The sequence below is a fragment of the Dermochelys coriacea genome, chromosome 1, assembly GCF_009764565.3.
Source record: "Dermochelys coriacea isolate rDerCor1 chromosome 1, rDerCor1.pri.v4, whole genome shotgun sequence".
NCBI classification, from domain to species: Eukaryota; Metazoa; Chordata; order Testudines; family Dermochelyidae; genus Dermochelys; species Dermochelys coriacea.
Window position 1 is genome coordinate 10463427 of NC_050068.2, and position 27513 is coordinate 10490939.

The 27513-nt window shown below is 43.3% G+C and overlaps 1 protein-coding gene across 4 annotated transcripts in view; it reads left to right on the forward strand.

Annotated features, from left to right (window-relative positions):
* RAB6A (RAB6A, member RAS oncogene family) overlaps positions 1-27513 on the forward strand; it is a 112600-nt gene that overhangs the window by 71089 nt on the left and 13998 nt on the right. For 2 of the 4 annotated variants that reach the window (XM_038407083.2, XM_043504033.1), the window contains 4 exons: positions 5420-5473; positions 7425-7530; positions 9886-9997; positions 11405-11498. In XM_038407083.2, the coding sequence (XP_038263011.1) occupies positions 5420-5473; positions 7425-7530; positions 9886-9997; positions 11405-11498 (366 nt within the window). Of the gene's footprint in view, positions 1-5419; positions 5474-7253; positions 7360-7424; positions 7531-9885; positions 9998-11404; positions 11499-12244; positions 13892-27513 lie in introns of those variants that run through there. The other 2 variants (XM_043504034.1, XM_038407092.2) reach the window with 2 other exon arrangements.

Below are 27513 nucleotides of genomic sequence, written 5' to 3' on the forward strand. Positions count from 1 at the left end.
TTACATGGACATGTTAAAGCAATGCTTTTATTTAATCATCTCTTCCCACAGTACTTTTTTCTTTCAGTTCTATTCTTTTCTCTGTGGAGCCTGTGTCCTAGTTTTACTTGGAGAGCTTTGACCCTCAAACTTTGTTAATGCAGCTGTCTCCATGGGAAGAGGTCTGATGTAATAAACTGATTGCAAAATGAATGAGTGGGACTTAGTTAGAGAAATCTTGGGGGCTTATCAAATCAGCTTCAATTTACCTGTCATTGATGTATGCCTGACTTTGTACTTGTATGGCACCATTCACCTGAGGATGTTTAGTTTTACAAACATCATCATGACTCAGAGGCTGGGAAATATTATTCCAGATTTTACATAACAGGAAGGGGGGAATAAAGTTCAAACAGGTTAAGTGACTTGCCCGGGATCGCACAACACGTCAATGGCAGAGCCAGAACCCAAATTCCCTGCACCCCAGTACCAAGTTCTGAATAGTGGAGCCCTGTCAAAAGTCCAGTACTGTACCTTGAACTGTGTTTGGCTAATTCTGGCTATAGGTGGGTTGACAGATTCTTATCTTCTGGACCCTTTTGACAAATTTGGGTGCACTCTTTATTTCTGAAAGCTTCCACAACCAATCACTAGAGCCATATTTGTCTGGTTCAGTTATAAATAGGAAGCTTGTGTTTGATAAAATATTCCTTACTTTGTGTGGGTTTTTTATTCCCAAATTGCCAAGTAAGAGGCGTGCTGCTGTTGCCCATCAGTTATTAATAAGCTGCTTTCAGGAAAGCAGCAGTTGTGCAGACTTACAAATCAGCAGAGGGTTCCCTGCTGAGTGTTCGGGGGAGGGGAAGGGACACATGAGAAATAAAATGTCACATTTGGCGAAGTATGTTCATAACAGGAATGGAACCCTTTGCCTGCAGGTGGGGTTGGGAGAGGCTGCATTGTAGATATTATGCAGTGCTGGAGAGCAAGGAAAGGCCAGCAAGGACAGAGGCCCCAAATTCCCTGTCACACTTTTAAACAGCTAAATAGCATCTTACTGACCACTTGCTTTTCTGTTTTCATGCTCTCTCTGTATATGGCCTTTCTAAAAAAAAAAAAACATGCGGTAGCTCAACCACAAGATATGGGCTTGATGCAACAATTACTGAGTGAAAGTTCTATGACTATTATGCACTAGTTCATACAGAAAAATGATAAAAGGCAAACACCACATCTCCAAAGGACAAGCTGGGAATTTAAATTCAGAAATTTGCTAGTCAGTAAAAATCATGGTCTCAATAAAAACCCTGGATTTATGGCTGATTACAACAATCTGTAACCCACTAACCTCCCTTTTTTATCCTATGACTGCAGAGGTGTTAACGGGCTACTGTACTTTGAATGGTCTCTTAGAATGTGCTACTTTTCGCTAAATAATCTGTTCCAATTTGTATTTAGCTGTGACACTCTGAATACATTTCCCAGACATGAAGAAGTCCTCTGTGTAGCTTGAAAGCTTGTCTCACCAGTAGAAGTTGGCCCAATAAAAGACATTAGTTCACCCCCTTGTCTCTGTTATACAAGAGAGCAGACTAGAGGATTGTAATGGCCCCTTCTGGCTTTAAAATCTATGATTATGTAAGCATGTAAAAATTGAGGGAGGATGGTCTTGTGGTTAAGGTACCTGCCTGGGACTCAGGAGATCCAGGCTCAATTCCTGCTCTGCCACAAACTCCCTCTCTTACCTTGGGCAAGTCGCTAGTCTTCTGTCCATTCCCAGTCTATAAAATGGGGATAATAACGTTGCCCTATTTCACAGGGGTGTTGAGGATAAATACTTGGATACTATGGTGAGGGGGCCATATAAATATCTAGACAGATACTTACAGTGGGTGGGGCACTTCGTTCCATTTAGGTCCACCTGCCTCCTTTAAATTTGCGGTTGTGCCTCACAATGTATCTCCTGCCTACAGAACCTGTAACTACTTGCTTCTGTTGGTTCCACACATTAACAACTGTGTGTGTGAAGAAATGGTACCCAAACTTCCCTAATTCTTGCTCTACTTTAGCTTGATTTCATGCCTATTTATTCTTGTATCTGACAGTAAACTTTAATAGGCTTATAGCATCCTTCTTATTTCAAGTCCTCTAATCCGCACTACAGGTTTTCCCATCTCTGTGCAGCTGGGGACAGAACCAAAGCCAGCTTGCAATTCCTGTCTTCCTCCTGTCAGGAACTTGAACAGATGCCCAGCTCCTGTGTTCTTTCTTTGATTTAAGTTTTATTATATTTAAAAGTTTAGACTCCTAGGCCTTGTCTGCACTTGCAGCGGAGCGTAGGATACGCGTAACTACATGCCGCAGAGAAAGGCAGGTTGCATCCAGACTCGCTGTGGCTACTCGCATGTAGCTACCCATGGCAGTGAAAAACTCTGTCAAGGGGTGACAGAAGGGAAAGCTGCCCCTGCCAGACCCTTTCCCTGCTGCCAGAATCTTTCCCTGCGATGGGCAGAGGAGGCAGTGGAATACTACACTGCTAAAAACAGTAGTGTAGACATGGGAGGCCCTGTTTTGGCAGATAGGGTACGTACCTGCAGGGTTCAGGCGTGTCTTTACTCCCCTAAACAGTGCCTCACCATCTCCCCTGCTGTTTATACCTATGCTATCTGGGTGTCGGTATGCTACACGCTGCCACAAGTGTAGACCTATCCCTAGACTGCCTGTTTTCTTGCCTTGCCCTCTACTCTCACTTCACATATTATTTATTTATTATAATATGGCTAGAACTGTGCGGCTGGCCAAATTTGGCTCCTCTGACTCTGCTCGGTGTGTCAATATCAAATATTCATGCTTATGAAGATCTACACAGCATAGTGTTATTTCCTATCCGTTGAGTAGGAGATACTGCAGATACAGTGCCAGGCTAATGGGAGACCACTCAGTCTGGGATGCAGAGAGAGTTGTGTTGCTTCTGACCTGCTTTAATGAAGATGGAAACTTTCATGCGTAAAGGACATTTCACTTAAAAATCCTACAAGCCGTATACCCAGCCTTCAACCTGGCATTACCTGCCTTTATTGAGGAGGCATTAGGGCATGAAGGAGTCTCCATACTTAATACCTTGTGGGAAGATATGTTGTTTTAGGCACACTGGCATTCCTGCCAGGTTACAACTTGGTCTTCTACATACCTGCTTTTTGGGGTAGAAAAGGCTAATAAAGACTTCATACCACACAACCACAGTTCCATCCTCTTACCTAGAAGAATCAAAGTGGAGAAAGGAGTAGAGAACCTTTTGGATTATCAAGTCTATCCCTCAGCCAGGACCACTGATCCTCTGTCTTTGTTCAGTGTGAAGTTCCCCTAATGATGACCCCCTCATTTCTTTGAGCTAGTCCAAGGAATTATTTGTATTAGGATACCTGTTGGAGGTGGATTAGTGGCATATGAATCTTGCTGGTATATGACAGCTGGGTCCAGATGTTGAGGAACCTTTCCAAATTAAATGCTATTAAAGCCTCCACAGCATCAGACGTTGTAATATTATGACTTGTTTTGACTGGGGAAATTTCCCAAAAATTGCACATCAGACTCACTTGAACTGCTGTTGTATATGAAGCTCTGGCACAAAGCAGCTGGGACAGTCTTCTGTTTGAGCTCAACCTCCTTTTTACTAAACCTGTTGTAAAAACTATGCTTGTCACCAGGATGTTGTCTTTACTGAGGCTCCAGCTGGATCAATTTGAATTTTTGGTATGACCCCAGGTTGTGTGTGGTGCAAGATCTTAAGGCTTTTCTCTATTAAATATTGTTTAATTGAACCAGGAAATCCATAAGATATCAGGGAGAATGGAAACTTTCTTGAGGCAAATTTTAATGTAGCTTTTCTGTTCATCAAAACATTGTAGCTTGTTTAGCAGTGGAAGGGAAATGTTTCAATGTACCAGTCGACTGAGTCCCCCAGTATATATATTTCAGGGGTTCTCAAACTTCATTGCACTGCGACCCTCTTCTGACAACAAAAATAACACATGACCCCAGGAGAGGGGACTGAAGGATGAGCCCACCCAAACCCCACCACCCCGGGTTGGGGGGCCAAAGCTAAAGCCCAAGGGTTTCATCCTCGGGCGTGGGGCCTGTAACCTGAGCCCCACTGCCCCTGGCTATAGCTGAAGTTGGGGCCCCAGGCGGTGGGGGTTGGGCTTCGCCCCTGGGCCCCAGCCAGTCTAACACCAGCCCTGGCAACCCCATTAAAATGGTGTCATGATCCACTTTGGGTCCCAACCCACAGTTTGAGAACCGCTGGTATATTTCATCTGCTCACCTCTAAACTTTAGGATCCTCCCCAGTTCTTGATGATGGAAGTGCTTTTGGGTCATCATCATTGGAAATCAACCGTGTCTCTTTCATATACCTTCCTCTGGCTTCCTCCCAAGACACTGGCTTTCTCTAGTGAGGAAAAGTCTCATGCATCAAACATTGCAGCTAGCAGCAGAGGGAAACTGAGTTGGATCATGCAATGCTAGTCAGTTTCCTTTTGTAGCTGGCTGGTTGCATGAATACCACCCACTAGATTGTCCCCCAACCTATTGGGAAGCGTGGCAAGGAGATGGTAGAATGCCTACAATAAAAAGGATCTTGTGGTGCAGAAGCATTTTTCGGATAAGGGTTCCCCTGACTTTTACGATCAAGCCTTCTTACCGTAACTTGAGGAAGACTAGACTCTTAATGGTTTTGTTTCAGTTGATACCAGGTACCTGGGACTCAGCTTGTCTTCCTGGCTTCATTGATATCATTTAATGGCACTGCCATATCAAGGGTCACTCTGTTAAAGCCATGGTAGTGTTAGTAGCCCCAGTCCCAGGTCAGTCATACACCTGCTATACACAAAGCTGCAGTACTGAGTTTCCCATCCTGCAGTAAATATTCAATGCAGCATCACCAAGAGAATGAAGACTTGAGATCAGTGCTACAAGGGCTGTTTTTAACACTGTTCCTCCCTTTCTCCCACATTTTGGTTAAGATGGTGTCAGGATTTCTGTTGCTATGCTCCAGTAATGTCTAAAGGCACAAAAAACCCTGCTGCTGTATGCGTGTCTGTGGAATAAATGACCGAAGTTGTGTACAAACTGTGGTTAACTTAATTAAAAATGTGCCCTTTTTATGCTGTAATCTTATGCTACTAATAGGCACTAATTTTGCCAATATCTCTTTCACCTTATTTAAGTATGTACTTAAGAGTCTTGAGGCTTAAAGTGGAAAGAGCCTAACCTGTATCTTGCTTACAAATCCCACTGAAGAAAAGCGCTATCCCATAAGTATGGCCGTCCAATCAGCTTATACCAGTTTTAGTCTGGCATGACAATTATTGAATACCCTTGAGAGAAACAGATAACATCTGTTTCTTTTTTTATTGAAATCTGACATGATTTTTTTACAGGCAACAATTGGCATTGACTTTTTATCGAAAACCATGTATCTGGAGGATCGAACAGTGAGTAAGATTTTGCATGATTTTCTATAGTCGCTTGGAAAGAATCTGCTATTCTTGGTATTTTTTTTTTTTTTTTTTTTTTTTTGGTAATCTGTCATAATGAGAGCATGCTTCAGAGTTCTGAAGTGGCCTGGAGGTCTAGAAGTAACCCATCCTGCTACCATGCGAAGATCAGTGTTTGATTCAGGCTTGGTCCCTTGCTTCTAGGCTGTTCTGTGGAGGCAATGTAGAGAAATGAGTGTTTGCCTCTTGAGGTTTTTCACAAGTTTTGAAAGAGGCCATGTTCAGTCATTCTTGATTTGAATGGTCAACATGATGCAGAATGTGGGGAGTAAAGGAGGAAAAGTGCACGGCTGGGGGAAGGTTTTAAAGAGTCTGCTGTTAGATGGGTTTTTGGAAAAGGGGCACCCCCAAAAGTTCCTAATATGTGGCTGGGGGCTGAATATGAGTTGGATCATGACTAGAACTACCAGTCTATACCTCAGCAGGGTTTAACATGTCATTTTAAACAGAATATGTACAACTCATAAAGAGATGCATGTTTACTCTGTTTAGCGCAGTACTGTCTCTGAAATTAAGCCAGTGTTCCACAGAAATGAAGGCCATGGTCCAAAATTAGCTCACATCCTTAATTAATAAACGGGGTATATATTTGTAGAACATAAAGTGCATAACTCTGCACAAACTGATGGTATTGGTTAAATGCACAATAGATGTGATTGCATTTTAAGTGATCTGACAAATGAGCATGCTTTTTCTAAAGCAGTTCAGTCCCTTAGATGTTTTTATATATATATATTTATATAGATGTATGCTGGTTTATAGATCATCTTGTATTTTCTTTCAGAATCGAAGTGGTAAGAGAATTTCATCCTTGTCACCAGTGTTTCTCTGTTACTTTGCATTATGGCTAAACCTTACATGAAGCTGAATGACTAGTATTCATCCTCTTTGAAAAAGCATGTTAGTAGCCACTCCAGTGGCTTGGCAGCAGCTGGAAGACTTGCATTTAGAAGTGGTCTTAAATGTCATTCTTCCAACCCCTTTGTCATACAGGTCTCTGTGTAGTGACATGTTTGGGCCCCAGGAAGAATGGCAGCAGAGCATGAATGCCTTCTGTGGGTGGAAGTGCAGATTGGCACTTGCCTCAGGTTTCCTGCCTGCCCTCTCTGGCTGGAAAACTCAGCCATCCTATTGCCCACCCTCTAGAAGTGGGAAGGGGCTTTTGAAATACAAAGAGGTGGGAAGTGAGTGTGAAATATAGATTCCTCTGGACTCCTTTCTAGATCAGTTTAGGTAAAGAATACACTATCTTAGGCTATGTGTACACTACCACCTATGTCGGCAAAATTTATGTTGCTCAGGGGAGTGAATATTCTACCCCGGAGCAACATAAATTACACCGACACAAGCACTAGTGTGCACAGCGCTGTGTCAGCAGAAGAGCTTTTCCCACCGATATAGCTTATGCCGCTCATGGGGGTGGTGTTTTTATGCTGATGGGAGAGTTCTCTCCCGTTGGCACAGAGCATCTTCACCACACACACGCTGCAGTGCTCTAAGTGTAGAGATGGCCTTAGATACCACTGGGGGTGCGGGGTTGCCACAAGGAGAGGCAGTTCGCTAATGCTCCCAGTCCCAAACAATCTCCTGCACGAGTTATATTTTTATTTAGCTTTTAAAAAAGCCAATAAAATAAAATTATTTACTCTTTATTTTTAGTGGCAGTTTGGCTTTTTTTTTTTTTTTTTTTTTTTTTTAATTTTCTCCCATCCCACAGATCAGGTTGCAGCTGTGGGATACTGCGGGTCAGGAACGTTTCCGTAGCCTCATTCCCAGTTACATCCGTGACTCTGCTGCTGCTGTAGTAGTTTACGATATCACAAGTAGGTATATTGCACTGGGTTTGACCTTTTCTTATTTTTCTTGCTTGTTTGACTGATTTTGTTAGGTACGGTTGCAATTATGGGACACAGCAGGTCAAGAGCGGTTCAGGAGCTTGATTCCTAGCTACATTCGTGACTCCACTGTTGCAGTTGTTGTTTATGATATCACAAGTGAGTGGGGGGAATTCTGCATTTCTGATACTCTGCTCTGTCATTCTCTAGCCTAGCTCTGCATGTCCTATCACACTCATGTGGTTGTTCTTCATACTGGCATGAACAGTGTTTCCTTTTACTGTTGTCAAATTTTTTAAACCAGACACTTCTGATCACAGCTGTTTGTAGTAATGTATAAATGGACTTATGAATCTCCCTTATTGAAAGAATGCATTTTTGACCCTTTCCTATCACATGGTTTGTCCCAACACCCTGAGCACTGGCTGGCCTAATCTCATCTGCTCTTCTTTTGGGTACCATCTCTATCTTTGACTTGGTCTCAAACACCTGAATCACTTGCTTGCATATCTTTGAATTTCCAAATTAGAGCTTTCTCATTGAGGCCATTTGAGAACTGCAGCTTGCTTCACTCCATTGTCCCCAAAATCTGGGTGCGGGCTGGGGAAGGACATGCCACCTTTTTACCTTAATTGGTCACTTTCATTTTCTGGTATTTAAAGCTCCATGACTAAGGATTTAGCCTTTTAATAATGTAGTCTTTCATTTCATAATAAGGTATATACACTTTTGAGGACTAAAATGTTAGTGCTTTTTCACCTCCACCCTGAAGACTGGTTTAAAAGGCCAGAACAACCCTCATTTATTGGCTTTTAATTTTTAAAGAGCAATAATTTTGTTACAGGAGAATTAAACCTTCAGAAGTTTTTCCCATTTTAAATCAATAGTGACTGGATGAAATAGTCTGATTCTACCCAAATCCAAACAGGGCTTATCCTTTTATTCATAAATACTCTAGTAGATTATAACACGAATAAGAGCTTCCCTTCTAAACTTATTTTAATTGTTATAAATAAACATTTTAAATTGAGCTAAAATTGCATGATAGCTGTGAATTTTGAACTTCTCTACTGACCTAGTGATTATTGCTAAGTACTAAAACAAAGCTTTATGGCATTAAGCTACTAGCAAGTGATCAAGTCTTAACCATCTAAGACTTAAAGTATTTCACTGTACCATTACAAAGCCAACAGTTACCATAGAGATCTCCCTATTTAAGTGTAGGCAAATACTTTGGCATCTCAGATACACCTCAGTGATCGTAGCTATTGTATGTTAACTGTTAAATTGAATGGTACTGCAGTTGATATTATTGTTAGGAACACAGCTTTGCAAACAAGGTTATTGTATATTCATTAGTTAATGCCTATTTCCTAGAATCTTGTTTTGCAGCTTAGATGTTCATTACCTGTTCTAAAGCTGCTGGAATCTGGAAGGGTCTTTTAGTTAGAAAAGTGCCAAAGGATCCTTTAATGTATGTTTTTATGTAAATAGTTCTGAAATTCTTTTGAGGTCAGTGATCAACCCAACAAGGGTGGCTAGCAATTATATAAGCCAAATATTCCTAGGAGAACAAGCCTAAAACTAGTGATCACAAAATGAGTAAGCAACACAGTGTATAATTGCTGTTAAATACTTTTTAAAAGCCTTGAAGCAGTAGGGCCCTCTTACCAATGTACATATTCAGTATTTTTCAAGTCATGAATAGTACAGATTAAATAGCAAAGTTATTAGGCCCCCATTCCGTATTTAAAATATTTAAATTTAAAATTTCAACTACAGCCTGGTGTAAGTGTCTATGCTACAGTGGAGCCCCCGCCGATGTAAGTTGCCAACTAAATTGACTTAACTCCGCCTCTGTGAGAGGCGTAGCACTTACGTTGATGTAGTAGGGCGACGCAGTGTCTGTGTAGACACTGCGTTACTTACATCATCTGTTGGCTCCCAGCCCCATGTGGGGCTGACAGCCAGAGCCGTCACCACCCTAGCATTGACAACCTGAGCTGTCAGCACCAGGACTGCAGGGCTCCAGCAGTCAGTGCCTCACAATGCCCTACTTCAGTCTGTGGAAACTCCTGGTGAGGAGCACCACTGACACAAGGAGCGTGGTGTGAATGTGAACCTCCACTTTAATTACTGCGGTGGCTGTACATTGACTCAGTTTTGTAGTGTAGACAAGCCCTTAGTTCAATAAAATAAAATAACAGTTCTTTAAAAGTAATGATAAAAAACTCTTCATAATTTGCACTAAAAGTCCATTTATAATTGGATAGATGAAGTTCAAGGCAGGTGCATTTAAAGCCAAAGGGTAAAATCCAAGACCTACTGAAATAAATAACAAAACTCCCATTGACTTCACTGGGGTCAGGATTGCATCCATTGATTCTACCTAGTCCTAATATACCAATTACCAGAGAATGTGAGGCTTTTATTGAAGATTTATGGCTGTATTGGCAGTGATCTGGGAAGAACATTTTACAGTGACACTCATCTTTGTCTACTCTTCCTTACTAGATGTAAACTCATTCCAGCAAACCACAAAATGGATTGATGATGTCAGAACGGAAAGGGGCAGTGATGTCATCATTATGCTAGTGGGAAATAAAACAGATCTAGCAGATAAGAGGTATGGAGAAATAATTCTTCTTAATTATATGGCCAATCTGCTGTTGATTTCGCTGAGAAAGCTCTGTTTAAAGTGATTCTGTTATTTTTGGCCCAAAATCTAGTTTGTTTAAATTATGCTGAAGCCAGATGTGAATAGAAATTTGATTTAAAAAAAAAAATCAGTTGAAACTTTATTTAAACATTTCCTGGCTTGATTGTGAGCCCACAAGACAGCATTGTGTGTGAGAACCAGAACCAGCATTATCCACAAGAACCAGGAAGTGAAATTAACAAATCTAGCGTCAGTGTCCAAGCTGAGTGAAATGTAAAGAGTCAATAGCATCAGTGAAGGAGTAAACTAGATTTAAAACGTTTGTTTAATAATCTAGGTTTAGTGTAGGTGACTAATTTAAATGATTATCTTGAATATTCCTTTAAACATTAGTTTGTTTTTAATGTTAAAATTAAAATCAAAACCATATTTAGAATTTTGTTTAAAAGAGCAGTTTCTGTTGAACGGAGTGATTTTTCTCTCTCCTGCACCCCTTGTCATACCTACTGTAATTTTTTAGGGGGAAGTTTTTTCAGACACACGAATGCAAAGTTGCACTGGCATTTGGACATTCTGCTGTCTTGCTACATGGATTTATGCTAATCTCTCCATACAAAGTGGTACAAAATAGTGTCTTTTTAAAACATAAACACATAATAGCAGTATGCCCTTCTGAACATGACAATTTTCTAGCAACAGACTTGGTTAAAGTGTAAATTTCATGACATTAGCTTCCTATGTGTCATAAATGGTGTATCATAAATTTGAGTTCAGGGAAAAGCTGGGTATATGTTGAGGACTTTAGGATATTTGTTTGGAAGATCTTTAGCTCCTTTCAACAAAATAGTTTTTAGTTGATTTAACTTAAATATTTTAAAAGTAGTTTTTTGATACTTTCAGGTTACGTACAATTATTTTGAAAAAAGTTAAATAACCATATTAAGGTTTAGCTAATCAGGGCAATAATTGCTAGTTAGCGTAGCGTGAGAGCACTAATTCTTATCAAGCCATACAAGTGTTGTTTCCTGGCAAGAAATTTAGGAAATGGCCAGTGGCCACCTTGGCTTTATTACTGAAAAGCCAGAGAATCATAGAAATGTAGGGGCTGGAAGGGATTTTGAAAGGTCATCTTGTCCATCCATCACACACTGAGGCAGGATTGAGTATACGTAGGCCATTCCTGGCATGTGCACTGTAGAAGCCCAGCTTGTATTCTGAAATGTTGTGCCCTTCCTCTGGTGATGACTGGAGACAGTACCTGGCAGGTATAACTACATGTGTGCTGGATCTGGGGAGACATCTCTTGGGTTGGAAGCAAAACCGTAATTGTCAGGATATTCTTATCTTTTGCTCTAATGTTCTTCTTTTCCCCAGGCAAGTATCCATTGAGGAGGGAGAGAGGAAAGCCAAAGAGCTGAATGTAATGTTCATTGAAACTAGTGCAAAAGCAGGATACAATGTAAAACAGGTAAGTGACATGAGGCAGTGTGTACTGTGCACTCAGTCTGCTGGAATATTTTTACATCCTGTGATAAACCAGGGTACAGCATGTTCCATGGTAGTGGAGATAAGTAAACTGGCCAAGGACTCTAGAGGACCATCTACTCTTCAGTCCGCAGACAGCACTTCCGGGGGGGTTTTAGCTGTCATTTGAAAGACCCACCTGCAGTAAATTGGTTGAAACCTCATTTATTCACTTTGAAAGGATGGATGATTTGTCTGGGGTTGGAACCATAGGACTCTGAATATTCAAAAGCTGATTGGACTAGTTAGAATGGTTGAAAGTGTGGGAAGTCTGGGGTCTCTGACCCTGATTTGCTCTGGGACTGTGGACAAGTCAGTCTGGCTACATTTCACCGTGGGCAAAACAGGAAGAATAATTAAGCTTCACCAGAATGATAGTTATTTGGAAGACATAAGTATGAATGATCATTCTCTGACCTCCAGCTCATCCCCTCCTACTATGGAGTGATAGACTTTCTAGTTGGGAAAGGTAATCTAACAGCTTTCTGCAGTGCTGCAGCATTCAGTTTTATGTTGCAAGATGAGTTTCTGCCTTTTAAATGCTGTACTGCTGAATGAAGTTCTTTCTGCCTGGTCTATTGAAGATAAATTTTCCATTTGGCAAATAGCTAATCAGCCTAAGCAATAAACAGCACTAACCTTGTGTTTACATGCAATAACATCCTTTTTTGTTTTTTCCTGCCCATGTAGGCAAATATCCGTAATTGCAGAATGTGAACAAAGGGCTAGAGCCACTCATGTTCACTCAGAGGCAAGAGCAAAGATGGGGTATGGTGACACAATTGCTTTATTGACTCAGCATTTCTCGAATATTGCCTCTAAGATACTTGACAAACAGTCCCATGGTGAAGGGCAGTGAGTTGTTAAAAGATGCAGAATTCTCCTGCTGAGACATCTAGGAATAAAACTGCAAAGCAGCTAATGTATGAAGCGCAGAATAATCAATGTACATTAATAATCGTATAACCCTATTATATCAACTTATTGCACAATTATATACTCTAGTCTTGAATACACTGCGAATCCAAATTAATGTGTCAAATACTAAATACCCCCTGCACACCAAACTGTAACTTATTACATAATCTTATACTGGTAGTTAGCTTGATACATGATGTTCACTGTTAAAAAGTGGTAAGAAATCAAGCTGTGCTGCTAAATTTCAAATATCTGGTTTCACGTGGTCTTGTCAAACACAAAATACTTAAGTAAAATAGAATACAAGTGACCATCCAGGGGTTGAACAAACATCATTCAGCAAACAGAGTTTGGCTTCCAACCAAAGGCTCAAAGGAGATTGTACAGGAAGTGTTGAATATTCTGAAGTGGTTATTTAGGAGGGGGCTGCCTATTGGAGGATGCAGGTTTCACTGCTAATGGAATGGTGGTGACCACTGACTTTTTCTTGTGTGTGGGGGGGGGGGGGGGGAGGGGATGGGGATCCTCTTGACATACCCAATTTATACTCACCTCAAGGTTACTGTGACTCCCTTTCCAGGCTAGGAAGACAACATATGTCTCCAAGAGCTAGCTAACTAGCTGTGTTGGAGAGGGACATCTGGGTCCTCAGTGCAGTTATGATAACTCAGAGAAGCCATTGGATAAACAAGTCTTTTACAGCATGTGTCTGGGCTTCATCTGGGCATAGATCTCGCATGAACAAAGGACACAAGGTGCAACTAAAATATGCACTTAATGAGGTGACCACAGTGTATGTCATTAAGGTGGTGGTAGATCCATTTGATGCATTATATGAGGGCAAACTTTAGCTTTTTGTACTGTTCAGGAACTTTACTGATGGGATTGTCAGCACAAAGGCTAATTCTCCAGTTGTAGCCCCTTCCCTGAAAGAGAATTTTAAGAAACATATCAAAGATTCTGTGCAATCAAATGCTTTTAATTTCCTAATTGCAAGACAATTTGTAAAACAATTTTTATTCTATTTTCTGAAAAAGAAGATTCAAAGGATCATCATGAATAGGATGTTTCTTTAAACTATTGAATAAACTAAAGATTTTAGGATGCAGCAGAGTTTTTGTTTAGTATTGTATTCAGCAAATCACAGTGGGTGGTTTTAAATCACTGGAGGCTGTTACGTGGCATTGGGTGCCATCATAATACAGATTAATAATGCATACACCTATCAAATCTTCATGGGAAAATGGACAGAGGAAAGCTTAAGTGAGCTCTAGCTATAAGTGAAGTCAGTATAAGCAAGTACACTCAGACGGGCACTTGACAAGAACTTAGGCCTGGTCTACACTATGAGTTTAGGTCGAATTTAGCAGCATTATCTCAATTTAACCCTGCACCCGTCCACACAACAAAGCCCTTTTTTTGACTTAAAGGGCTCTTAAAATGAATTTCTTTACTCCACCCCCGGTGATGGGATTAGCGCTGAAATCGGCCTTGCCTGGTCGAATTTGGGGTACTGTGGACACAATTCGATGGTATTGGCCTCCGGGAGCTATCCCAGAGTGCTGAGTTGTAACCGCTTTGGACAGCACTCTCAACGCAGATGCACTGGCCAGGTATACAGGAAAAGGCCCGCGAACTTAATCTCATTTCCTGTTTGGCCAGCATGGCGAGCTCACCTGCATAAGTCACTGTGCAGAGCTCATCATCACAGGAGACCATGGAGTCCCAGAATCGCCAAAGAGCTCCAGCATGGATCAAACAGGAAGTACAGGATCTGATCACTGTACGGGGAGACGAATCTGTGCTGGCAGAACTCGGTTCGAAAAGACGAAATGCCAAAATATTTGAAAAAAATCTCCAGTGGCATGAAGGACAGAGGCTATAACAAGGACCCACAGCAGTGCTGCGTGAAAATTAAGGAGCTCAGGCAAGCCTACCAAAAAACCAGAGAGGCAAATGGCTGCTCTGGTTCAGAGCCCCAGACATGCTGCTTCTATGATGAGCTGCATGCCATTCTAGGGGGGGCAGCCAGCACTACCCCAACCCTGTGCTTTGACGCCATCCAAGGAGTGGGAGGCAACGGAAGCGGGTTTTGGGGGCAAGGAAGATAGCTCACAGCAAGGAAGCGGAGAAATCTGTTTCCCCAACACCCAGGATCTGTTTCTCACCCTGGACCCAGTACCCCCTGAACCCACCCAAGGCGGGCTCCCGGACCTTGAAGGTGGAGAAGGGACCTCTGGTGAGTGTACCTTTGTAAATATTATATATGGTTTAAAAGCAAGCGTGTTTAATGATTGATTTGCCTTGGCATTCGCGACTAGTACCACTACTGGAAAAGTGTGTTAACTTGTCTTGGGATGGAGCGGAAATCCTCCTGGGACATCTCCATAAAGCTCTCCTGGATGTACTACCAAAGCCTTTGCAAAAGGTTTCTGGGGAGGGCAGCCTTATTCCGTCCTCCATGGTAGAACACTTTACCACGCTAGGCCAGTAGCACGTAGTCGGGAATCATTGCAGAGCAAAGTATTGCAGCGTATGGTCCCGGTGTTTGCTGGCATTCAAACATCTGTTTTTTATCTCTCTGTGTTACCCTCAGGAGAGTGATATCATTAATGGTCACCTGGTTGAAATAAGGTGGTTTTAGTAAGCAGACATTCAGAGGTGCCCGTTCCTGCTGGGCTGTTTGCCTGTGGCTGAATAAGAAATCTTCCCCGCTGTTAGCCACGTGGTGGGGGAGGGGTGAAATGATCATCCCAGAGAATTGGGGGGGAGGGGGCACTAGTTGGGTTTCTGCTGCACATGAACCCGGAAATCGCAGCCCCTCCTTTTAAATGGATGACCCATTTTAAATGGCCAACCCAACGGCTACTTTGTATGGGAAATGAGGGCACTGCTGTTTGAAACCATTCCCACATGTTATGAAGGTTAAAGAAGCCAAAAGACTGTGGCTTACCATGGCTGCCTGCAAGCCGAATTCTGTTGCCCGGCCCTGCATGTTTGATCTCTCACACCAAACCGGCATACCCTCAATAAGAGGCAAAATGTGACCTTGTAATGAAAGCACATGTGCTATGTAATGTTAACAGCAAGGTTCACCATGAAAAAGTGTACCCATTGTTCTATAAAATGTCTTTTTAACTACCACTCTCCCTTTGTTTTCCTCCACCAACTGCATATGTTTCTCCTTCCCAGAGGCTAGCGAAGATCAGGAGGTGAAAAAAACGCAGTTGTGATGAAATGTTCTTGTTCTCTGACCTCATGCTATCCTCCCACACTGACAGAGTACAGCAAAATACGTGGAGGCAGACAATCTCAGAGTGCAGAAAAACACAATATGACCGCAAGGAGGGGTTGCCGGCTGAAGATGGAAGGTGACATCAGCTTGCTGAAAGAAGGCAGGAGTCAATGGTCAGGCTGCTGGAGGATCAAACTCATATGCTCCAGCGTATGGTTGAGCTGTAGGAAAGGCAGCAGGAGCACAGACCACCGCTACAGCCCCTGTGTAACCAACCGCCTTACTCCCCAAGTTCCATATCCTCCTCACCCAGATGCCCAAGAATGCGGTGGGGGGCCTCTGGCCACCCAGCCACTCCACCCCAGAGGATTGCCCAAGCAACAGAAGGCTGGCATTCAGTATGTTTTTAAAGTGCTGTGTGGCCTTGTCCTTCCCTCCTCCACCACCCCACCCAGTGCTTCCCTCCTCCACCACCCTTCCCAGGCTACCTTGGCAGTTATCCCCCTCTTTGTGTGATGAATGAATAAAGAATGCATGAATGTGAAGCAACAATTACTTTATTGCCTCTGCAAGTGGTGATCGAAGGAGAGAGGGGTGGGGGAGGGTGCTAAGCTTACAGGAAAATAGAGTGAACCCGGGGGGTGGGGAGGTTTCCATCAAGGAGAAGCAAACCGAACTTTCACACCGTAGCCTGGCCATTCCTGAAACTGGTTTTCAAAGCTTCTCTGATGCGCACCACGCCCTCCTCTACTCTTCTAACAGCCCTGGTGTCTGGCTGTGCGTTATCAGCGGACAGGTGATTTGCCTCAACCTCCCACCCCACCATAAACATCTCCCCCTTTCTCTCTCAGATATTGTGAGCGCACAGCAAGCAGTAATAACAATGGGAATATTGGTTTCGCTGAGATCTAACCAAGTCAGTAAACTGCGCCAGTGAGCTTTTAAATGCCCAAATGCACATTCTACCACCATTCTGCACTTGCTTAGCCTAGTTGAACAGCTCCTGACTACTCTCCAGGGTGCCTATGTATGGCTTCATGAGCCATGGTATTAAGGGGTAGGCTGGGTCCCCAAGGATAACTATAGGCATTTCAACATACCCAATGGTTATTTTCTGGTCTGGAAAGTAAGTAAGTCCCTTGCTGCAGCTGTTGAAACAGACCAGAGTTCCTGAAGATGCAAGCTTCATGTACCTTTCTTGGCCATCCCACGTTGATGTTGGTGAAACGTCCCTTGTGATCCACCAGTGCTTGCAGCACCATTGAAAAGTACCCCTTTCGGTTTATGTACTCGCTGCCTTGGTGCTCCGGTGCCAAGATAGGGATATGGGTTCCGTCTAAGGCCCCACCACAGTTAGGGAATCCGATTGCAGCAAAGCCATCCGCTATGACCTGCACATGTCCCAGAGTCACAATCCTTGATAGCAGCAGCTCAGTGATAGCATTGGCAACTTGCATCTCAGCAGCCCCCACAGTAGATTGGCCCACTCCAAATTGATTCCCGACTAACCGGTAGCTGTCTGGCGTTGCAAGCTTCCACAGGGCTATTGCCGCTCGCTTCTCAGCTGTGAGGGCTGCTCTCATCTTGGTATTCTTGCGCTTCAAGGCAGGGGAAAGCAAGTCACAAAGTTCCATGAAAGTGCCCTTACGCATGCAAAAGTTTCGCAGCCACTGGGAATCGTCCCAGACCCGCAACACAATGCGGTCCCACCACTCTGTGCTTGTTTCCTGGGCCCAGAATCTGCGTTCCATGCCATGACACCATGATGTGCACATTGCAGGGGCCCGTACTTTGTGAGAAGTCTGTGTCCATGTCCTCATCACTCTCGTCACCACGCTGCAGTCGCCTCCTCCTCGCCTGGTTTTGCTTTTCTTGCAGGTTACTCTGGATAACGCACGCAGTGTTTAGAATGCTCATAATTGCACTGGTGATCTGAGCGGGCTCCATGTTGCCAGTGCTATGGCGTCTGCACTGAAAAAAGATGCGAAATGATTGCCTGCCATTGCTCTGACGGAGGGAGGGGTAACTGACAGCATGGCTTACAGGGTTGGTTTACAGGGAATTAAAATCAACAAAGGGGGTGGCTTTGTATCAAGGAGAAACAGAATGGCCTTCTCAAGAATAGAACTCAAAACCCTGGGTTTAGCAGGCTGTTGATTTCATGGAGGGATGGAGGAGAAAATGAATACAAAACAGATCTGGTCTATTTCTTGTTTTGATCCACTTCATCTGTCTTTATACATTGTGCTGGCAGCAGATGGTGCAGTATGACTGCTGGCCATCGTCATCTCCTAGGTGCTCATTAGAAGACGGTGCAGTAGGACTGCCAGCAGGACTGAATCGCCATGGGACGAAACTTGAAAGGAAAATGACCTGGTTGAGTCACTCCCATGTTTGCCCAGGCGCCCCTGACCAACCTCACCAAGGTCGGCTAAAAGAGCACCCTGGAGTATGGCGACGATGGCTACCAGTCATACTGCACTGTCCGCTGCCAAAAGGCAATGAGCTGCTGCTGTGTAGCAATGCAGTACCACGTCTGCCAGCACCCAGGAGACATACCTTGAGCTGAGCGGGCTCCATGCTTGCTGTGGTATGGTGTCTGCATGGGTAACCCAGGAAAAACACAAAATGATCGTCTGCCGTTGCTTTCACGGAGGGAGGGAGGGAAGGGGGCGCCTGACGATATGTACCCAGAAGTACCTGCGACAATGTTTTTGCCCTATCAGGCATTGGGATTTCTACCCAGAATTCAAATGCGTGGCAAAGACTGCAGGAACTGTGAGATAGCTACCCACAGTGCAATGCTCTGGAAGTCAATGGTTTCCAAACTGTGGACGCACTCCGCCGACTAAATGCCAACTAAATGCACTTAAAACATTTGTGTGGGGATACGCACAATTGACTGTATAAAAATGCTTTCTATAAAACAGACTTCTATAAATTGGACCTAATTTCGTAGTGTAAACATAGCCTTAGGAGGAATTGTTCTTTCTGTGGGAAGGAATTATTCTTCTGTGTTCTTTCTTTGTAAAGCATTTAGGATTTAGATTTTTAGAATCTGCAAGACAATTGAAGTTGCTGGGGTATGTCAACAAAGCAAGCCCAGAAAAGCTGCCTCAAAATCCAATAAGTAGCTGTTGCTGAAGCAGGTCTCAAAAGGGAAGAGACAAGAAATAGCATTAGTCATTCAGTTTTCCATTTTCTTTACTGCTTCTTTCACTGAATGATTTCAGGTTATTTTACTGAAGTGTCAAAGAAATTCTTCCCCAGACAAAATGGGAAAAGTTATGAATAGCACCTCAGAATGGGTGTAATCCCTATGACCTTCTGTGTGAATCACTATTTTTACTAAGATGGTATGAATGGGAGCAATCAATAACTTCCCGTGGCTGATAACTTCTGTTCATGATGATGTGATATGAGCTAGCTCTGCAGAATAATTACTGTCTTCATGCAGGAAGTTGATTTGAGTGGTAAATTACTTTAGTCCTGAAATGTGTATTTTGGATATGTATAATGAATTACATTTATGTAAAATCCTATATCAATCAGTACTTTATATCATGCGTTGAAGTAAAAATGAAGCCTAGAATAATGGCAAATCACTAATTTGCCTATTTGGGGATGGAAATTCACAGAAGATTTTAGCAGTACTTTTAATATGCAGGTTTGGTGCAAAAATGGTGCCAGATTGCATTGATTAGGGAATGTGAAATCTTTGTCAAACTGTTGTAATGTAAGACAGTTTTTAACTCTGTGTTACAATTTTCAATGTAAATTGTCAATACCTCCTTCAGAAGCCTATGTGTCAGCCACCAGAGTCATTCCTGAAAGTCTTGCAAGTTAGTCCTGCTTCCAGCCTGTCTTTTCAGGGCAAAGTCCTTTTCCAATATCTAAACCCTTCAGTCTGGCTTCAGGCTTAATGCTTAGTTTAAGGCTGGCGCAGTGGATGACCTTGGAACACAACTTTGCAAACAAAGTTATTTGGACACAGACAAACTTCCGTTCTTGTACTAGTAGATCTTTCAGTTGCTTTCCATATCTTTGACTATAAGGTGTTGACTTAAATACAGTATGTAGTAGGAGTTAATGGAGTGGCGGTTAGCTGGATCTTTTCAGATCCCTGGAATTCATGGTGGCCCCTACTTCTATTCCTTAAGGTGTCACATGTAGCACTCTACATGTTGAGTACTTCCATCCATCCTCTCCAGCATATACCTCATATTGAGACACCATGAATTCCAGTGTCACTAATATATTTGGATGATACTGCACTATGAGTCCTTCTCAAAGCACCCAGTCTCATAAGTCTTATTGGTTGAGCAAGTGCCTGGAAGCGACAGTTGGTTCAAACTTAACCTATCTTAGAATAAGTGAGGGTAAGAAGGAAATATTTTGGGATCTATCCCATACAATAAACTCATTGATCAAGAGCATCCACTTCTGGTTGTTAAGAGCAGGGTGTCACGGTGGTCATGCTGAATTTTAATGCTATCCAAATTGTTTTTGTTCTCAGTACTTGGGCTCTGTGGTAGATGCTGTACAAACCTTTACAATGGTTCAGAAGTGGTATTTGCCCTATATGTTTTGAAACAATTCTTGAAATATAGCCTGTAAGAAGCTTAATCTTTCATTCCACCAGGGCAGACTAATGGGTAATGACAGGAGACCACAGCCCCAAGACTTTGCTCTTAACTTCAGTCACTCCTAGTGTATCTACTTTTGTGCTTTGACCTCGTTTGTTCTGTGTTGCTGGAAAGCAGTGAAGAGTTGGAAAGGGTGCAGAGAATGGGCTCATTCCACCCATCGTGCAGCTACAGAGGTCCCTTGCTCCATAGTGTGCCACTAGAATGCTGTGGGGCTGCCACATCTCATGGCTGCTCTCTGGCAGTGAGCTCCCTGCCTCTTCCACCAGAGAAATGCGGGACCTGAGCATGGCAATCTGGCTCAACTGCACTTACGTAATGTTCAAGACAAGGACAGAATTGACCTCCTAGCTTCCCCTTCCAAAGAGACTTTGTGGTGCTCCCCTTCCAAAGTAGTGGTTCTCGCCCTTCAGGCCCTAAAACCCCATTGGGTCTCCAGGAAAAGAAAGGAAACACGAGCCCACAGGAAAATAATGCATTTAACAGAGGCTTTCTGTCTTGAGAAGAGGAGTGCAATGCATGTTGGTTAAGCAGAAAGTTTTGTTCTCCAGTGGTTCATAAACAATCAGGTACCTGACTTGATTCAGAGGCATCTGGGGCAGTTGGAGGTACAACCGTTTGCAGTCAACTCAAACAGGTGGAGAAGGTTTGCCCCAGGAGATAAACTAGCTTGGAAGCCTGGGCGCATGAGGCTTTTTCAGTTGCCTTGGTTCCACCTGGTGTTTGCATTTCCCTATCCTCGTCCTAGGAACAGCTCTAATAAAGAAGCTGATGGGCCAAGTCTCGTCCATTTTCCTAGCTGCAGTTTCCACCAAGACTGCTTCTGTCTCAGGCTTCTATTCTACTCCCAGATCTGTTAGTTCAGGGCCCTCTCCAGACATGCAGGTGCAGATTTCGAAAGGTATTTAGGCACTGAACTCCTGTTAAAATCAGTGGGAGCTAGGCTCCTAAATACCTTTAAAAATCTGAGCTCCAATCCCTACCCATGTGACACTCCTCCTGGCTTGGGAAAGGAGGATACCTGAAGGAAAACTGGGGATGGTGAGCAGCGTTTCAGACACCCCTCTGGCTTGAGGGATGGTCAATTCCAATAGCATGTTAGAATGTTGGTGAGGGTGCTTCCTGCAGTTAAAGTAGTTACTTCAGAGCAAAATTGTGTCTTCTGCTGATCTAGAATTCCTCTAAGTGAGTTTCAGCAAAGCCCCCCAAATTTCTTGTAGGTTCAGGGGGGGCCACTTCAGGATTAAGGGGAGGCTGGATTGCTCGCTTAGATTTATTTAACAATTCTGCCCTTCTTCTCTTTATTTGTTCTGTTTGCTGGTACAAGCAGCTCTATAAAAGGCTTTGAGATTCGTGGTCTCCAGGGTGTATGTAGAGATGGGAGATCTCTATAGAACTCTTACGGCAGCTATCTGGTACATTTTACATATGTTCTCTCAGACAGCTGCAGCGGCACAGGAGCTAGCAAACAGAGCTCTAAACAGGGGAGTTTGAGTGGGAGTTCTGTTGGAGGAGAAGGTAGTTGTACTTGGTTTTGTATTTTTAGTATTTGTGTGTGTGTGTGTGTGTGTGTGTAGGGGTTTTGTGCTGGGAGAGCAGCTGAGCCTGATTAGGGGGTGGGGCTTTGTGCTGAGAGAGCAGCTGAGCCCTGCCTAGGGGGTGGGGCTTCTGACTAGGGGCCCTATAAAGGTAGCCAGCCAGTCAGGCAGCGGCACAGACAGCTGCAGCGGCACAGGAGCTAGCAAACAGAGCTCTAAACAGGGGAGTTTGAGTGGGAGTTTGGCTTGTGGTGCTTGTTTGGGGTTTGCTTTTGCTGGGGGGGGGGTGTGGTCTTTTTGGTGTGGCTTGTGTTTCCCAGATTAACAGGATTTAGGTGGGAAGGAGATGACAGATACAGAGGCAGCTGTGGGAGTGACTCCTGCAGTGAAAGACACATTGAGGATGACTGGATGTGGAAGCTGTGGTATGTACATGATCCTGGAGGGGGGAACCGGTAAGAGTTTTGTCTGCATGAAATGCCGTCTGATAGAGCTGATGGAGGAAAAGATCCGAGGTTTGGAGATGCAGGTGGAAAGTCTGCTTGAGTTTAGGAAGGGGTTTGAGCAGATGATGGAGCAAAGATATGAGGTATCTGAAGGGAAAAGCTCAGACTCACGGATGGAAGCAGGGCTGGGGAATTTTGAGGGGAGACTGGATGAGGAAAGTGGTCAGTGGAAACATGTGACTCAAAGAACCAGGCAGAGAGAAAGACGGGCTAGTGAAGGAGAAATAGAGCTTAGGAACAGGTTTGCAGAGTTGGAAAATGAAGAAGGGGCTCAGCAGGTAGTCGCTGAAGGTGGAAGGGTAAGGAAGAAGAGAAGAGAGGCTAGCCCTATAGAAAAAGGGGAAGAGTGAAGGGAGACTACACCAAATATGAGCCCCAGGAGGATACAGGATGGGTTGAAGAAGATTGTAAGGGAAAATAGGAATGGAAAGAACTTGCAGCCAGAGAGAACAGGTGAGACACTGGAGAATAGCACTGTCACCAGGAAAAGGCAGGTCTATGTGATCGGGGACTCTTTATTGAGAAGAATAGACAGGCCTGTAACTAGAGCTGATCCTGAGAATAGAAGGGTGTGCTGTCTTCCGGGTGCTAAGATACGGGATGTAGACCTGAGGTTGAAAAGGATCCTAAAGGGAGCGGGAAAGAATCCCCTAATTATCCTTCATGTGGGAACAAATGATACGGCTAGATTCTCGCTGGAAAGTATTAAGGGAGACTATGCTAGGCTGGGGAAGACGCTTAAGGAAATTGAGGCTCAGGTGATCTTTAGCGGGATCCTTCCTGTTCCTAGAGAAGGGCAACAAAGGTCTGTCAAGATTATGACTGTCAACAGATGGCTTAGGCAGTGGTGCTATAAGGAGGGCTTTGGGATGTATGACCACTGGGAGGCATTCATGGACAGAGGTCAGTTCTCTCGGGATGGACTTCATCTCAGTAGGGAAGGAAATAGACTTCTAGGATCGAGGCTGACACAACTGATAAAGAGAGCTTTAAACTAGGAATTGGGGGGAGATGGATGGGAGATGTCCAGAAAATCTCCACACCAGATTTTAGCATTGAGAGGGAAGAAGATGAAGTAAGAATGGATACAGCCGTGGGTAGGAGAATGTATATAAGGAGTGAGGGCGGTGTGGATACTAGTCTAATAGGTTATATTGGCTGTAGAATGACTGTGCCTAATAGGGTACAAAATGTGAGCGAGGCCAAACAGCAAAAATTAAGATGTTTGTACACCAATGCGAGGAGTCTAGGTAACAAAATGGAGGAACTAGAGCTACTGGTGCAGGAAGTGAAACCAGATATCATAGGGATAACAGAAACATGGTGGAATAGTAGTCATGACTGGACTACAGGTATTGAAGGGTATGTGCTCTTTAGGAAAGACAGAAACAAAGGTAAAGGGGGTGGAGTAGCATTGTATATCAATGATGAGGTAGAATGTAAAGAAATAAGAAGCGATGCAATGGATAAGACAGAGTCTGTCTGGGCAAAAATTACATTGGGGAAGAAAACTAGTAAAGCCTCTCCTACGATAGTGCTTGGGGTGTGCTATAGACCTCCGGGATCTAATTTGGTTATGGATAGAGCCCTTTTTGATGTCTTTAATAAAGTAAATACTAATGGAAACTGCGTGATCATGGGAGACTTTAACTTCCCAGATATAGACTGGAGGACCAGTGCTAGTAATAATAATAGGGCTCAGATTTTCCTAGATGCGATAGCTGATGGATTCCTTCATCAAGTAGTTGCTGAACCGACTAGAGGGGATGCCATTTTAGATTTAATTTTGGTGAGTAGTGAGGACCTCAAAGAAGAAATGGTTGTAGGGGACAATCTTGGCTCAAGTGATCATGAGCTAATTCAGTTCCAACTAAATGGAAGGATTAACAAAAATAAATCTGCAACTAGGGTTTTTGATTTCAAAAGGGCTGACTTTCAAAAATTAAGGAAATTAGTTAGGGAAGTGGATTGGACTGAAGAACTTATGGATCTAAAGGTAGAGGAGGCCTGGGATTACTTTAAATCAAAACTGCAGAAGCTATCAGAAGCCTGTATCCCAAGAAAGGGGAAAAAATTCATAGGAAGGAGTTGTAGACCAAGCTGGATGAGCAAGCATCTTAGAGAGGCGATTAAGAAGAAGCAGAAAGCATACAGGGAGTGGAAGATGGGAGGGATCAGCAAGGAAAGCTACCTAATTGAGGTCAGAACATGTAGGGATCAAGTGAGACAGGCTAAAAGTCGAGTAGAGTTGGACCTTGCAAAGGGAATTAAAACCAATAGTAAAAGGTTCTATAGCCATATAAATAAGAAGAAAACTAAAAAGGAAGAAGTGGGGCCGCTTAACATTGAGGATGGAGTGGAGGTTAAAGATAATCTAGGCATGGCCATGGCCAATATCTAAACAAATACTTTGCCTCAGTCTTTAATAAGGCTAAAGAGGATCTTGGGGATAATGGTAGCATGACAAATGGGAAGGAGGATATAGAGGTAGATATTACCATATCAGAGGTAGAAGCGAAACTGAAACAGCTTAATGGGACTAAATCAGGGGGCCCAGATAATCTTCATCCAAGAATATTAAAGGAATTGGCACCTGAAATTGCAAGCCCATTAGCAAGAATTTTTAATGAATCTGTAAACTCAGGAATAGTACCGAATGATTGGAGAATTGCTAATATAGTTCCTATTTTTAAGAAAGGAAAAAAAAGTGATCCGGGTAACTACAGGCCAGTTAGTTTGACATCTGTAGTATGCAAGGTCCTGGAAAAAATTTTGAAGGAGAAATTAGTTAAGGACATTGAAGTCAATGGTAAATGGGACAAAATACAACATGGTTTTACAAAAGGTAGATCATGCCAAACCAACCTAATCTCCTTTTTTGAAAAAGTAACAGATTTTTTAGATAAAGGAAATGCAGTGGATCTAATTTACCTAGATTTCAGTAAGGCATTTGATACCGTGCCACATGGGGAATTATTAGTTAAATTGGAGAAGATGGGGATCAATATGAACATCAAAAGGTGGATAAGGAATTGGTTAAAGGGGAGACTACAACGGGTCCTACTGAAAGGCGAACTGTCAGGTTGGAGGGAGGTTACCAGTGGAGTTCCTCAGGGATTGGTTTTGGGACCAATCTTATTTAATCTTTTTATTACTGACCTTGGCACAAAAAGTGGGAGTGTGCTAATAAAGTTTGCAGATGATACAAAGCTGGGAGGTATTGCCAATTCGGAGAAGGATCGGGATATTATACAGGAGGATCTGGATTACCTTGTAAACTGGAGTAATAGTAATAGGATGAAATTTAATAGTGAGAAGTGTAAGGTTACGCATTTAGGGATTAATAACAAGAATTTTAGCTATAAGTTGGGGACGCATCAATTAGAAGTAACGGAAGAGGAGAAGGACCTTGGAGTATTGGTTGATCATAGGATGACTATGAGCTGCCAATGTGATATGGCTGTGAAAAAAGCTAATGCGGTTTTGGGATGCATCAGGAGGGGCATTTCCAGTAGGGATAAGGAGGTTTTAGTACCGTTATACAAGGCACTGGTGAGACCTCACCTAGAATACTGTGTGCAGTTCTGGTCTCCCATGTTTAAAAAGGATGAATTCAAACTGGAGCAGGTACAGAGAAGGGCTACTAGGATGATCCGAGGAATGGAAAACTTGTCTTATGAAAGGAGACTTAAAGAGCTTGGCTTGTTTAGCCTAACTAAAAGAAGGTTGAGGGGAGATATGATTGCTCTCTATAAATATATCAGAGGGATAAATACAGGAGAGGGAGAGGAATTATTTCAGCTCAGCACCAATGTGGACACAAGAACAAATGGGTATAAACTGGCCACCAGAAAGTTTAGACTTGAAATCAGACGAAGGTTTTTAACCATCAGAGGAGTGAAGTTTTGGAATAGCCTTCCAAGGGAAGCAGTGGGGGCAAAAGATCTATCTGGCTTTAAGATTCTACTCGATAAGTTTATGGAGGAGATGGTATGATGGGATAATGGGATTTTGGTAAGTAATTTATCTTTAAATATTCAGGGTAAATAGGCCAAATCCCCTGAGATGGGATATTAGATGGATGGGATCTGAGTTACTATAGAAAATTCTTTCCTGGGTATCTGGCTGGTGAATCTTGCCCATATGCTCAGGGTTTAGCTGATTGCCATATTTGGGGTCGGGAAGGAATTTTCCTCCAGGGCAGATTGGAGAGGCCCTGGACGTTTTTCGCCTTCATCTGTAGCATGGGGCATGGTTGACTTGAGGGAGGCTTCTCTGCTCCTTGAAGTCTTTGAACCATGATTTAAGGACTTCAATAGCTCAGACATGGGTGAGGTTTTTCATAGGAGTGGGTGGGTGAGATTCTGTGGCCTGCGCTGTGCAGGAGGTCGGACAAGATGATCAGAATGGTCCCTTCTGACCTTAGTATCTATGAATCTATAAAAAAAAAAAACAGGCTGAATGTGGCATCAGGTGATGTGGCATTTGACAGGATGGGTTTCTCATAGCAGTAGTTCAAGAACCACAGCCCCATTAGGTAATCCTGTTCTGTAGAATAGGCCAAGTCTAACATTTCGGCACTTTCTCCCGTCCCTGTGATTTTTGTTCTTGTATAATGGGGAAGAATAGCTGTCTCCCATTGCTGTCCCTGTAAAATGAGAACTCTTCCTAGTCACTGTTCCCCCTGGGACAGACCCCTATCTCTCAGGTCTAGTATCTGGGTTCTCATCTGGGACAGAGACCACCCTTCCCTTGCCATGTTGCTGAATGGACAGTGAGGGAGAGGAGGGTTGAGTATGCAAAGAGTTGAGAGCCCCTGGTTTGGAGAGAGGTCCATTTAATGTTCCAGGCCTGATTTCCTTACGATATTCAATGCTGTTAGAATCCCAGCTCAGTTGGATCAATTAGCTGGCACAGGAAGTGAGTTGAAACTATCACGCCAAAGGGGTGGAGTATCTTGACTCTACGGAACAGGCTTCTCTCCTGCCTGACGTCACTGGAAGAGGAGCGACCCTTCAGTCAGGTGTGGCAGAATGAGATGTGAAAACTGCCCGGGAAGAGATTCTCCTCCTTCCTGTTGCTCTTTCATGCTCCTGTGTTTCACCCCCCTACCTTT